The following is a 14,911-nucleotide window of genomic DNA, read 5'->3' on the forward strand; positions in this document are numbered from 1 at the left end:
TATAAGTATCTCACTCTAATTAATATAAATAGAATAAAATACAATTTTTAAAGTGGTACTTACTTTTCTTTGATGGTATCTTCCATTTCCTTGAATTTCTTTGACAAATTATTTGTTTTTTCAAAAACCAAAGCCTTATCACTTGGTAAGCCATGGCTGGATATCTCCTTCAAGAGACTATGCAAAACTTCAAGATCTTTCTTGTGTTCTAAAAATTCAGAAGTTGATTCCTACAAAGCATTAAGATATTTAGTCAATATAAATATTGCTAGATCTTCAAATGGCATTCCATTCAGAGGTCTGTACGGAATCAGAATGGCTCTATTCATAATTTCACATAAGAATGAGTCTGCCTATGGCCAGTATTCTAAATATAACAAACATGCAAATAGGCTTGAAAGAGAACACAGTAAACATTATTTGATTTAAAATGCATTCTATATTTTGTCTCTTTGTGGTTTCTGGTACGTAAGATGATACTTATACTACCTATGATATGTGTGATAAATGATATTTATTTCCAACCAATCAGCAAAGGCTTCAAGGAAAAGATAAGGTTTGAGATTTTTAAAGGAGTAAAACATAGATCTTTACTGATCTATAAGCAATTAAAATGATTGCCAATTATAATTCTGGCAATAAGTATATCAGTTTGCCCTAACTATTAATCTTTCTGATTAGCCTCCTGAGTAGTAAGGAAGACATACCTGCATATACTGAGACAATTCAGTAACATCTTTTCCTGGCACGTCTACTTCAGTAAGAGCCTGAGTTTTTGTTTCTAAAAATGTTTGGAGCTTTTCTGAGAGGTTCTCAAACAGTTCTACTTTGGTTTTTAGTTCCTCCATTTTAGCAAGAGTTTCTTTGTGTTTATGACTTGCTTCTGAAAACCGAGCAGACAAGTCTTTCATTTTGGCTTGCAGTGAGGATGCAGTGGATGGATCTGTTGTTTCCATAAATTTCTTCACTTTTTCATTCATGGCATTTATACTGCTCTGACGACCTGCAATATCCTGTTCCAGCATCTAAAATAAACCAAGTATTGCATATGTTTTATTATTATGTTTACCAATAATGTGACAGAATTTTTTAAAATGACTATTCCTAACAACATAAGCTTGCACAACCTGTGACTAGGAAGGTTAACCATTGAAACTGAATGACAAGTTTGATCTGTCCCTTGAGGAATGCCATCCTAAACCTCTCCGAGAGAGTGAAGAACAGCTGGCTAGTTGCTTGAATGAGGCAGGAGGCTGCTGCTACTCAGCAACCCCTAGAATCTAATGGAGCCTGGGGATTAGCCATGGTCCTAATTCTTAAAAGACTAGACAAGACTGATCTGATTAATCTCATGTGCAGCTGGCTGAAACAATGATAAACAAGATAAGACTCAATGTATGCATAAGCCCTCTATAAGAAATAATATTCAAGAAAAAGTACACAAAGCCCTTCCTACACTTCTTCACAGATAAACCATTTTACACACTTGATTTTGTGCATTACTTTCCACACTCACATTCAGTAAATGTCTCTTTTTCATATCCTTAAATTTATCTTAAATCTATCTATACTTTGAACCTATAAAACTGTTTTTTCAAAAAACTGTAAATGGGACTTTTTTTAAAGTCACTTACAATGTTTTTACTGATGATATCCTGAAGAGCAGCAGAGTTTAAAGGCACTTGACCTTGTTCTTTCAGAGAACTTTCCACACTTCCCATCCAGTCCAGCATTTCATCCAAGCCATCCTGCACACTCAGTGAACGGGTCAAGGTTATCTGGAGTTTTTCATTTCGTTCATTAACAGACTTGGACAGATCCTCGTATCTCCCAACAATGTCATCTACTCCAAACAGATCAGGAAATATTAACAACAAAGTTCTCTTTGCCCTATCCCTTTTCAAAAACACATGAAGGTGAATCATACAATTTCCACATAAAAATTTTAAAAATAAAAAGTTCAATGATAAATTCCTAATGCATAATCAGAGCACCACCTAAAATGTTAAAATATAAAGAAAGAAAAGAGCTCAATGGAAAATGAAAATTGAAATCTTTTTTAAAAAGTTAATATATATCCCATCTGCATTTGAAAAGAGATTTTTTTGGATGCATAAACATTTGAATTGTCTCAGAGAGATGAAAGAATGGTACGAACAGTAAATCTTTGAAATAAATACTGGTTCTCAATCTGACATTTCACATTAGCCATACTTATTGATAATTACTTACGGGGACAAAAAGGTGAGTCGCACACAGCTATTCTCAAGACAATACACAGTTACAAAGATTTATGAAGAATTAACTTCTACATATAAAAATCATCACTCTCCCTCCCTCACACACACCCATGCTAAGCTTTTGTCATACTTCACAACTTAAGCAAATCACTCGAATGCACAGAAACTGGCAGACACAAGTAAGTTAAGAAAATAGGCAACAATGAAAATCCATTTAAGTTGAAATTATGCTTCTAAAATATACACTAATTGAATTTATTTAAAAGTTTAACAGCAGACAAAAGAGAAGAATAAACTTAACAGGCTAACCTATCTCATATGAGGATAAACTTTACCTTCAATTCTAAAGATTCAAGACGCTAAAAAAAAAAACCCTTTCTGGTTTAGTTTTCACTTAACTAAAGTCCCACATGTTAACATCCTACATTCTATATTGTAGACCAATGAAGAGTTTGAACAATAATGGTTTTTAATGTATTCATCTCTTTCTCTCTGGAAAACAATGTTTTAAATGGTGAATTTGTCACTTATTGTCCAAGAATTTGAAAAATAGTTTAATTATTTCTGAATGCTTTAGTCTTACACATTGTAGAAAGCTTCAGTAGGGAAAAGCTGTGTCCTGAAACATCTCTATAAAATGAAATATCTTACTGGCTTGTGTTTGGACCATGAAACATAATCTATACAACAAAATAATATAATTGTTCTAATGCTACATCATGAGAAAACATCTTGAACATTTTCACTGGAGTGAGAGGTTAAGTTTGGATGATTTAAAGAGAAAATCATGCTCCTCTTACTAAAACACAAGGAAGCCCATCAGCATACTAAGTGGGGAGGGAGACAGCATTTAATATGCAGGAAAATGCTGTCAGCAGAGGAAACAAGCAGTTGTTCAAAAATAAGCTCTAAACAATAGACGCTGGAGACTACTAGATGGGGGAGAGGGGTGGGAAGGTAAGGGCTGAAAAACTACCTATTGCAGACTATCTCATTACCTGGGTGATGGGTTAGATCATATGCCAAACCTCAGCATCATACAATATACCTTCTAACAAACCTGCATATGTACCCTCTGATTCTGAAATAAAAGTTGAAGAAAAAAATGAGCTCTAATTTGGAAACTCACAAGAGCACATGCTCTGAATGACAGCTTGAGGTTGGCAGGTTAGCGACTTCTCAGTTGGGCAACCACATCAACAGGGTAAGTAAAATCAGTGATCTGTTCGGCCATAATAAGTGACTTCCCAAGGAAAGCCAGCTATTTTCATATAATTAACAGATCTGAGTGTTACTGTTTGCTGTAGACTAAATGTATCCCCCAAAATTCATATATTGGTGCCAAAGTCCCAATGTGATAGTGTTGGGTGGTGGGGCCTTTGGAAGATGTGATATTATCATATAAGAAATATTTGGTCTCTGATCATAGCTCTTGACATAAAGTTCCTAAAATCCTTCTGATTTCCTCAGTAATACAGACACTAAGGACAATCTTTTGTTCTGATATTTGGTCATTGACCCCAGTTCCTGACACAGAGTTCCTAAGACCTTTGTGATTTCCTGAGTGATAGGAGTGTATGACAGAGCTCCTAAATCCCTTGGAATTTCCTGAGTGAGGGGCATCTTTTGTTTGAATGAAGTGATGCCTGGTGCCTCCTGGATAGTCTTAGGGTAGGGGGAGCAGGGGAGAGTGGCAGATGTTGCCAGGGAACCAACCATGTGATTAGACAGTTGGAACTGTCACCCTCTCAACCTCTGAGGAGGGAAGAGGGGCTGAAGGTTGAGTTGCTACCAATGGCCAATGATGCAATCAATCATGCTTATGTAACGAAGCTGCCATAAAAACCCAATAGGATTGGTTTGGGGAGCTTCTGAATAGCTGAACACATGGAGTCCTGGGGGTGGCACGCCTATAGAGGGCATAGAAATTCTGCTCCCCTCCTCCCATACCTCACTCTATATATCTCTTCCATCTGGCTGTTCATCTGTATCCGTTTTAATATTCTTTATACTAAGTGGGTAAATGTAAGTAAAGTCTCTCTCTGAGTTCTGTGAGTCACTCTTGCAAATTAACTGAACCTGAGGAGGGTCAAGGGAACCCTAATTTATAGCTGATCATTCTGAAATACGGATCACAATTTGGGACTTGTGATTGGTATCTGAAGTGGGGATAGCATTATGAGACTGACCCCTTAACCTGTGGGGTCTGAAGCTAATTCCAGGTAGACAGTGTCAGAATTGAATTGAATTGAATTGAATTACGGGACATCCAGCTGGTATCTGTTGGAGAATTGTTTGGTGTATGGGGAGAAATACACACACACATCTGGTCACAGAAGTGTTCTGTGTCATGATCAATGGTGTATGAGAGTGAGTAGCAAAAACACTCAGATTTTTTCTCTCTCTCTGAGGAGGTAATTAGGTCATGAGTGTAGAGCCTGTGTGAATGGGATTAGCGCCCTTAGAAGAAGAAACAGGAGAGAAATGATGTCGCTCCACCACTCTCTACCAGCAAGATAGCAGCCATCTATAAGCCAGGAAAAGGGCCCTCACCAGAACCCAACCATACTGGCACCCTGATCTCTGACTTCCAGCCTCCAGAACTATGAGAAATAAATGTATGTTGTTTAAGGTATCTGGACGATGGTATTTTTGTTATAGTAGCCTAAATGAAGACACTGTTTAGTTTGTACTTCTTAGTGATAAAATATTGTCACTGAAGTAAATTCTTGACTTTAGTAAAATAAAAATTATTTTAGAAAAAGGTACAAAAATCTACTATAAGAATGTTATTTTCTTAAATCATTGGTTTTCTTAGAAGTCAGAAAGATCTTAGAGAAACTCCTCTATACCTTAGTTTCACACATTTCCTAGAAAATTATGCCAGAAGTTTTAGTTTTAAAATAATGTAACAAATGAATTTTAAGCAACTAAAAGTGAAACTATGTACACTTAACAATGAGAAAAAATATCAAAATGCCTCTTCAAATAACAGAAATACAAATAAGATAGTCTTTCTTTCTCCTTCATATCCTTATACCCAAATCCTCATAGCATTGGTATCTAAGGTGGATATATGAGATGCTGCACTGGGACAGAGGAACAAAATGTTAGAACTTCCATTCATATTTTCATTTTATACTTTAAAACTCTATACTTTTGTGTTTCATAATTATAACACATATGATATAATAATATAGTAATATGTTCATATGACTTATAAATATATCTGCATGTATGGGGATGCAGGCTGAAGATAAATTTTTGATGGGGGTACATAATAAAAAACATCTGGATATGTGTAAGAATAAAATACAGGGTTTCCCTTCTACACAGTGATCTTAAAAGAGCTAAGTTCCATTCTTCTCTTCAAATAAAATTTCAACTCAGATCTTAATTCATGCTCTATTTAGGGCAAAACATATGTCTAATCATCTGTTGTGGAATATTTTTACTTCACATATTCACACATAGAAATATACAATAACATTAAATATTGTGAAAAGCAGGGCAGTAAAAACAAAAAATACATATGTAAGATAGTAAAAAATATATATTGATAATCCACTGCATATTTGATATAAACTAAATACTGTGGGTAGATACAAAGATAATATACAATAGCTCTTTTCTCAAGAAACACATTAATCACAAACTCTTGGGCTTGAATGATCCTCCCCAAATGTTGGGATTACAGGTGTGAGCTTCTGCACATGGCCTGAGAGATGTGCTTTGAGAAGTCTTCCCACTTCTCTGTGTTCTAGAATTTTTTTATCGGCCGCACTCAAATTGAGAATTCAGTTACCCCAATTCTTCAGTGATAATAGAAACTTGATTACGGCTGTAGTGGTACTTTTGTGCACAAAACATTTGGGGAGGATTATTTAAGCCCAAGAGTTTGAGACTAGCCTGGACAATATAGTGAGACCTCATCTCTACAAAAAAAATTTTAAAAATTAGCTGGGCATGATAGAGCACTGCTGTAATCCTCACTTCGCGGGAGGCTGAGATGGGGAAGTCAAAGCTGCAGTGAGACATGACTGTGCCACTCCACTCAGCCTGAGCAATAAAGTCACCCCGTCTCTAAAAATAAATAAATTCAATTTGATTCAATTAAGCACATCTTTCAACCTCTTAAACCCATGTTCCCACTATTGATAAAGACTTTTGGCCTTAAGTTGAAAGCCTTCCTCTGCCCAATCCCATCGACCAAGAGAATTTTGTGAAGTTCTACTTCCTGTGGTGGACATTACGTAGTGAGTTTCTGTTACGTTTTCTAAATATCAAATTTAAATTTAAATATACTATTTTCAAGACACACAGCTCCTGCCCCTAAGATTCTAATATACCTGCCAAAGAAGGCATGCCTTTTCCCAGATTCAGGAACACCATTTCACAGAGAAAGAGCACACAGAACACAATCTATAACTAGTGAACATTTTTCTCCGTATCTATTAGGACACCTTTCTTCAGAATTTACCTGTGAGACAGGAAGCAAGGACATGAATATCTTACCAAGTGTTTTCTGGATATCATTCTTGGCTGGAAGTAAAGATCCCCTGGCATCTAAAAGCACTTCAGCCGTTTTCTTCAGTTTCTCTACAGCAACCTGCTGACTTGATATCTGTCCTTGCAGAGCCTGTAGGATTAAATGCTTTTCAATTATACTCAGTAGGACTAAATAATAGATTTCTAATGTGGACAAAATGATTTCTAATAAGATAAAGTAAAATTGGACAGAATAAACTTCTCATCATACCAACTTTCATCATCAACTTTCCAGAGTTCTTAGAAAAAGGCCAGTTATAAAGCAGCATTAGCAAAAGCATCAGCCAGTCTGGATAATACAAATTAAGTTGTGAAATAAACCCTTAAGCATATGTTCATAATAATTTCCCTGGTTCCTGGTCATACAATCCTCTAACTTTATCCCTTGAGTTACCCCTTAACCCCTACTTCTAGGCTTTGCACAATATCCCAACTACTACTAAAACGAACAACAAAATAAAATTTGAGACCATTTTTGACTCCAGGTAAGGAGATAAATAAGCTTGCCCAAATCAGTAGATCCTGACTCAATACTGAGTCATGTTTATTTCTGTTAATTCAATAAAAGTTACTGAACATCTAACAAAATCAAAAAGTCTTGCTACATTTTGTGAACAAATAAAAATAAAAATGGACATGAAGCTTACTTTCAGGGATTTTATGGTCTGAGGCAGGAAGTGGTAAGTGCCACAGGTGAGTATGAAAAAATGCTACTGGAAGTTAACAGGAAAAAAAAAATGGGAGGGAAATGAGGGCCACCTCAATGGTAGTGACACTGAGATGGCTCTTTAAGAAAGTGTGGATTTGGGAGAACAACTCCCTGCAGAACAAACAGAAGACACAAAGATGAGGACAGAAAAATCACAGGAGAAGGGGAGAGTCCAATTCAGTTTGACAATGCGTACGGGTGAGTAAATAGAAATAGGCCTGGAAAGGCCTCAAACGTCAGGCTAAGGAGTGTACATTTCATCTCACAGTAATGGGGACTTACGCAGGGCTTTTGGGTAAGGGGTTGACATGCTCAGGGCTGTCCTACAGAAAGGCTAAATTTGTGGCACTGCATGGGAAAAATCCAACAGAAACTAAAGAAAGCAAAGATACCAGTTGGGGACAACTTCAGCAGTAACAAAACAGTGAGGACTACTGAAGGCCGAGGGCTGAAGACAGCTTCACTGTTCGGTCTGTTTGGACTGAGAAGGTGGAATTAGTTAGAGTTGGGAAGAGTCCAAAGGACTTGGTAACACTATGTAAAGTTGTGTTACCCACTATGGTAGCTACCAACTACATGTAGCTTTTAAAATTTAAATTAATTGAAATTTTAAACAATTAAAAATTCCATTTCTCGGTTACACTGGCCACATTTCAAGTGCTAAGTAGCCACTGTGGCTACTGAACACAGCAGAGTACCACTGGCATGGTGGCTCACACTTGTAATCCCAACGCTTTTTGGGAGGCCAAGTTGGGAAGATCACTTGAGGCCAGGAGTTCAAGATCAGCCTAGGTAATAAAGTGAGACCTTATCTTTACAAAAAAATTAAAAAATTAGCCAGGCATGGTAGTCTGTGCCTGTAGTCTCAATTACTCAGGAGGCTGAGGCAGGAAGACCGCTTGAGCCCAGGAATTTGAGGCTGCAGTGGGCTATGATCATGCTACTGTTAACTCCAGCCTGGGTGGCAGAGTGAGATTCCCATTTTCTTAAAATAAATAAATAAATAAATAAAAATTTTAAAAAATAAAAAATTTCATCATCACAGAATGTTCTATTAGACAGCACTGCTGTAGGGAGCAGGAACAAAGGATAAGAGGAGACAAGAGTAGAAATGTCCAAAGATTTTGAGCCTAGGTAATCAGTGGAATTTACTTTTGCTTTCTTTTTTTGGGGGGCAGGGGGGAGGACAGAGTCTCACTCTGTCGCCCAGGCTGGAGGGCAGTGGTACAATCTCGGCTCACTGAAGCCTCGACCTCCCAAGCTCAGGTGATCCTCCCACCTGAGCCTCCCAATTAGCTAGAACCACAGGTATATGCCACCATGCCCAGCTAATTATTTTGTATTTTTTGTAGAGCCAGGGTTTTGCCACATTGCCCAGTCTGGTCTCAAACTCCTGGGCTCAAGCAATCCTCCTGCCTCGGCCGTCCAAAGTGCTGGGATTACAGGAATGAGCCAATGCTCCCCGCCAATTAGTGGAATTTATTTAAAAAAAAAAAAAAAAAAGTGAGAGCAAGCTTAGAGTAAAGGAATGCCTGTTTTGGAATTCATGATTTCAAAGTGCTTTTGGGACCCTCGTCCAGAAGGAAACAGCAAAACTGGAAATGGGAGAGACTTGGAACCCAAACTGGAAACAGACACAGAGAATTGGAAGTCAAGACACATGATGTGACTCCCAAACAAGAAAGCACAGGCATGCCAGAGAAGGAGATTCTAAAGAATCATGGAGAATATTTATATATAAGTGATGGGGAGAAGAAAAAAAAAAGAACACATGTAATTGGTGGGGTGGAAATGGGCCCAGAACAACTCCGTCCCCAAAGATTAAAGGAAGAGAGAAGTGGAAAAGGTTAACAGTGTCAATTGCTTCGGAAAGGATAATGTAAACTGAAAGACTAATGAGTCCTGGATTTTAATGAATAGCGGTCCCTGCGTATCTCTGAGTGAACAGATGTGGCTCAACAATGGGAAGGAAGAAAAAAAAGGTAGAAGCAGAAGCCATAGATACGTCTTCCAGAAGTTGGACCCTGCATTTCTAACAGCTCTGACAGATCTCTGCAAAAGTGGGCTGCCTGGCCACACAGGTCTATCCCCGGCCTTAATTTCTCTTAAGCAACTCACGCTCCTCTTCTACTCTTTCATTTGGATTTCAAAGCCCCCAGTGTCCAATTGTAGATGTGAACTCATCCTTGGCCATGGGCCTAGCTTTCCAACTGCCTCTTGAGTGTTTCCATCTGGGTGTATGCAGTCACCTCCAACTCAAAAAAGCTAAATCTGAACTCATCATCTCATTCTCTGTACCTGTACTTTCTCCTGGGATATATCTACCTACCCAAGTAGTCAACCTGAAGTTCCTCCTAGATTTCATCCTAAGGCTTCTTTTCCACATGCAAATCAACCATTTAAAGCTTTTTTTCCACACATGCAAATCAATCAACAATTTTACCTGCTTAATATTTTTTAAAAGTCAACTTTTGCTCCACATTTCTGTATCATTACAGGATAATCTCTCACTTGGATTGTTAAAAAAAGAATCCTGTGTTCCTTTCTCCAATCACTTCTCTAATATAGCTCCTAATGTGTTCTATCTAAAATACATATCTGACCACATGTCACCCCGATATAGTCTGGATATCTGTCCCCGCCCAGATCTCATGTTGAAATGCAATCCTCAACGCTCAAGGTAGAATCTGGTGGGAGGTGATTTCTCATGAATGATTTACCATCATCATCGTGGTGCTGTCCTCAAGACAGTGAGTGAATTCTAGCAAGATCTGGTCATTTAAAAGTATGTAGCACTTCCTCACTGCCCCCATCTCTCTCTCTTTCTCTCTCTCCTCTCTCTTACTTGCTTCTGCTTTTGCCATGTCACATGCCTGCTCCTGCTTTGCTTTGCACGGTGAGTAAAAGTTCCCTGAGGCCTCCCCAGAAGCTGCGCGATGTCAGTGCCATGCTTGTACAGCCTGTAGAATTGTGAGCCAACTAAACCTCTTTTCTTTATAAATTACCCAGCTTCAAGTATTTCATTATAGCAACACAAGAACACCCAAATATAACCCCCTGTTAAAATCTTTTAGTAGTCTCCCTTCACAAAAAGGCCAAGACTTGAGCATGCTACAAAAGGTCCAACGAAACCTATTCCCTATTTCTACCTTCAATCTCAACTTTCTGTTTCAGAAATGTCCAACACAGCTATTTCTTAGCTATTTATTCATGCTGGACCCAATGTCTTAGTAACTCTACATATCAACTTTTTCATGCAACCTTCCCCCATCATCCTGAACTTGGCTCTTATTCACCTTTTAATACTCATCCGGAAAACCTTCCCTAAGTCTCTCCTCACTCCTAGCTTCGGTAAGTACTCCTTACAGGAACTCCCATAAATATCCTGTGACTATTATTGGATTTACCTGTGTCTTCTATCAAGCTATAGCCTTCTTGAGAACTAGGAAGTCATCCCTTTCAGCTTTCTATTACTAGAGCCTAGATCAGTGCTTGACACATAGCAGGCTCCAAAAAATTTTTTCTGGAATAAATGAGCAACTAAGTAAATAAACGAACATATCAGATGTAAAACCTAAAAAGGTTATCTTCTATTTCAGCACTATTTATTATCATTATTTATATGCCTAAAGCTAATGGTAAAATTTCCTCAACTAATATTCATAATCCAAGAAACTGAGATTACACACAGGCAGTCTATGCATATGTCAAAAGGCCCACCAAACTATGACCAACATAGGATCTAGAATACCAGAACCTATAGTTGTTTCAAGATGCCAAAGAATCCTCATCAGAATGGATCTGTTTGAAAAATTCTCCTAGCAGTTTAATTATGGAAAGTGTAAACAAATCCCTCAAGACATGAACTTTTTACCTGTGACCAGACTGAATTCTAGACCACAGGGACAGCTTATTCACGTAACATGGTGACTTAGGAGATGAAGTAAGTGAAGGGTGCCCTCCGAAAATTGTTTTTCAGAATGTGAGTTCACCAAGGGCAGAGACAGGGTTTTAACATCTTTGTGCCTTCATGAAACTCAGCATACAAACATTTACTGAATGAATGACATCTAAAAGTGATCATGGGTCTATTAGAATATCCAATACCAAAGACGGCCCTGACTACCAGCTTAAAACTTAAAAGTGAGTTATAAAAGAAGCATGTCTTCTTCACCTCTTCTTGTCAAAACATCCCATCCTTTTACTCTTGACAGATACATTCAAGAGAGTTAATCATTTTTAATTCCTAGCATGTATTATGGTCCTAATTTAACAATAATAGTTGTTTATAGTGCTATTTTGGAACAAAACTGTTAATTACATATTCATATGGGTACCTTATATTGTTTTGAATGAATTTCAAGGAAATTAAAACATGAAAGAAGGATCTGTGAGAAGAGAATACCTGTTGGGACCAAAAGACAGCAAAGTCTATAAACTTCTGGGCATTCGTCCAATTCATAAAAGTTTCCTGACTCAACACCACCCCAGAGATCAGTGCAAGTCTGGAAGGCTGACATTGTCAGTCGATGTGATCCCCATTGCTGGTTCCACACCCAGGCCTTGAGACCGGTCCCAAAATCCTGTTTTCTGCACCTCTTATGGGGCTAAAATCTTGTTTTATCCACTAATTTCCCTGGAAGGGGATCATGAGGAGTGTTATTATGGCCTAGTAGTATCAGACTGTTGACAACACAGTTAACAGTTCTTTGAATAATAATGCTAATAACAACATGCTATTGGCCAAACGTATTTCAAATGAAATGAACAAATTGGGTGCCCCAAAATTACATTTACGATACATCAGAATATAAGTAGAAGATAATATGTTACAGGTAGAAAGACTGATTTTTTGTAGTAGTCTAATGGGTTTATATTATTGTTAAAAGTAATTATACAATGTTACTAAACATGAAAGAAATGAAGGCCACCTAATCCTCATAAAAACTTATCCTTGATACATTCTGAAATCTTCTGAGAGAAAAATATGTGCATTATCAGCAACGAATTTAATTGTACATTTAATTTTTTAGAGTTCATCCTCCTTTGAGATCTCTTTCCTCTTCATATTTCTTTAACTGTCTTAGGGCTGTAAGAGTCTTCTTCTGCAGCAATTACTAAATAGATTTTTCCATTTTAAAATTTATCTATGTATCTGTTTAATTAAAAAACCATCACATTCTTTTGGGTTTTTTTCTTTTTTTGCTCTAGTTATATAAAAATCACTTTTCTATGGAATATAATCTGTTTACTAATATAGATCTAACTTAAGATGTGTTATTTCTATTTTATGTATTTTCTATACTTAAAATAACTTCCTAATTAATTGTAATATATGCAATCAATAATTATTTTAAATGATATGTATTTCCTACTAAAATAATGACCTTAATGTCACAGTATCTCCTCTATGCCCATCACATATCTTGTCCTTGAATATACAATACACTGGGAACGAAAAACTTAATTAAGATAGATTTTTCTTGTACCTGTGGAAAAAGAGAAAGAAAGGAAAAAAAAAACAGGAGTGAAAATGCACATTGGAAAAAAGGAAGCAACCCTGAGGAGGTTGCATGGATCTGGGGATGCTGACCCGGCCCACGACATCTCCCTAGTGTCCAGTGAAGGGCTGGATAAACTCTTCAGCCCAGGAAAGAAGCAGTGCCCTCCACCCTCTTGACCTCCTGGCTTGACTTCCTTCCCTGCTCTCACCCTATGCTTCCCACCCCTTCACAGGCCTTCTCTCTGCCTGACATTAACGTGCCACATTTCACTCAGGTATGACTTAGCTTTCCTTAGCTTTCCAGAGTTGTCAATCTCAGGCAATACCTAGCTTTAAGCTTGCCCATCAGGGTACCTGTTTCCCGTGTCAACAGCACAATGACAATTTCTGACTCTGTAAATAATATGCAATTAACTTCTGAAAGACAGTTGTCTAACTGGCAATCCTGCGTTTATTTTCTAGCTATAGCAGTAATAACCTACTAGTATTAACCTGCAAAATGGAATCATGTAATAGATTTCTGAAATGAAAATTTTAAACTCAAAATTACTGGTCACATTAGCTCTCATCCTTTACTTTAGAATTTTAAAATAAGTTTTAGATTATAAAAATAGATTAAAAACTCTCTGCCGCTGTATGACTGAGAGTCCCACAGTTATGCAGTTTTGACACTGAGCCTGTATTTCTGAAAGAGCAGGTGGACTTTTTGAGAATTGTACTGAGTAATTACTCAAGTTTGTGTCTCTATGAATCATGAAGATATTCAGTAAGAATCCTAATCCTGGTCCTTAGAACTGCTGAATATGATGGTAGCATCCCTTCTTCCCTTCCAGCTGTCCATTCTTTAACAAATATTTATTGAGTACCAACTTTGGGCCAGGTAATATTCTAGGTGCTGGGAATACAGCAATGAGTAAAACAGACAAAAACACCTGTTCTTGTGGAGCTTAACTCAAATGGAGGAAAAAACAGTGAACAAGATAAGTAAGTATATAGATAAATAAGTGGCCAGGAAAATAATGAGTTTTGTTTGGGGATTGGGGGGGGGCACTGGAATGCAGGTCATAATCCATAAGAGCAATGTCAAACCTGTTAAAAAACATCAGGAAAGCCAGGCACAGTGGCTCACACCTGTAATCCCAGCATTTTGGGAGGCTGAGGCAGGCAGATCACCTGAGGTCAGGAGTTCGAGACCAGGCTGGTCAACATGGCGAAACCCCATCTCTACTAAAAATACAAAAATTCACGTCTGTAGTCCCAGCTACTTGGGAGGTTGAGGCAGGAGAATCGCTTGAACCCAGGAGACGGCGGTTGCAGTGAGCTGAGATCATGCTACTGCACTCCAGCCTACACGATGGAGTGAGACTCCATCTCAACAACAACAACAACAACAACAACAAAATCAGGAAAAAAAAATGTACTGTGGAGAAATAGAGTCAAAACTACCTCTGGAGGCAGAAGTATACTTTTCACATCATTTGTTCCCCTCTCTTAGCTGAAACTATCACAAAAGAATGAGAAATTGAAAGCCTTTCAGTAAGACTACTGGAAATTTGGATCTTTCTCTCTCTTTTTACCTTCGTCTCTTCTAATTGCCTTTGAAGATTTTTGGGGTCCACCGCAATAGGTTCAGATAAGTGTTTGCTCGCTGTGGCCTCACAGGCCTGGAGTCCAGAAAGAAGTCCACATGAAGCATCTTCATAGTGTTGATATTTATCCACCAGATCTTTAAGATTATTTCCAAGAACATTGCACTAACAATCAAAAGGGAAAGCGGTAGGAGATTAAAACCCACTATTTTCATATGCATCAAATAATCTTAGGACCTATAAAATCTGTAACTTGGAAAAAAAAACAGACTTCCACCAAAGTTAATAAAAACTCTGTAGGGCTAAGATTTTCTCCTTTATA

The 14,911-nt window shown here is 37.7% G+C and overlaps 1 protein-coding gene across 4 annotated transcripts in view; it reads right to left on the bottom strand.

Moving 5' to 3' along the window:
* The window catches only part of LOC112623776 (dystonin), a 485,036-nt gene that overhangs the window by 112,762 nt on the left and 357,363 nt on the right, over positions 1-14,911 (bottom strand). For all 4 annotated transcript variants that reach the window (XM_025384438.1, XM_025384439.1, XM_025384440.1 and 1 more), the window contains 5 exons: positions 14,578-14,754; positions 6,756-6,879; positions 1,635-1,843; positions 708-1,025; positions 64-230 (listed from right to left, as the gene is read on the bottom strand). In XM_025384438.1, coding sequence (XP_025240223.1) covers positions 64-230; positions 708-1,025; positions 1,635-1,843; positions 6,756-6,879; positions 14,578-14,754 — 995 coding nt within the window. The remainder of the gene's footprint in view (positions 1-63; positions 231-707; positions 1,026-1,634; positions 1,844-6,755; positions 6,880-14,577; positions 14,755-14,911) is intronic.

Source organism: Theropithecus gelada, chromosome 4 (assembly GCF_003255815.1).
Source record: "Theropithecus gelada isolate Dixy chromosome 4, Tgel_1.0, whole genome shotgun sequence".
NCBI lineage: Eukaryota > Metazoa > Chordata > Mammalia > Primates > Cercopithecidae > Theropithecus > Theropithecus gelada.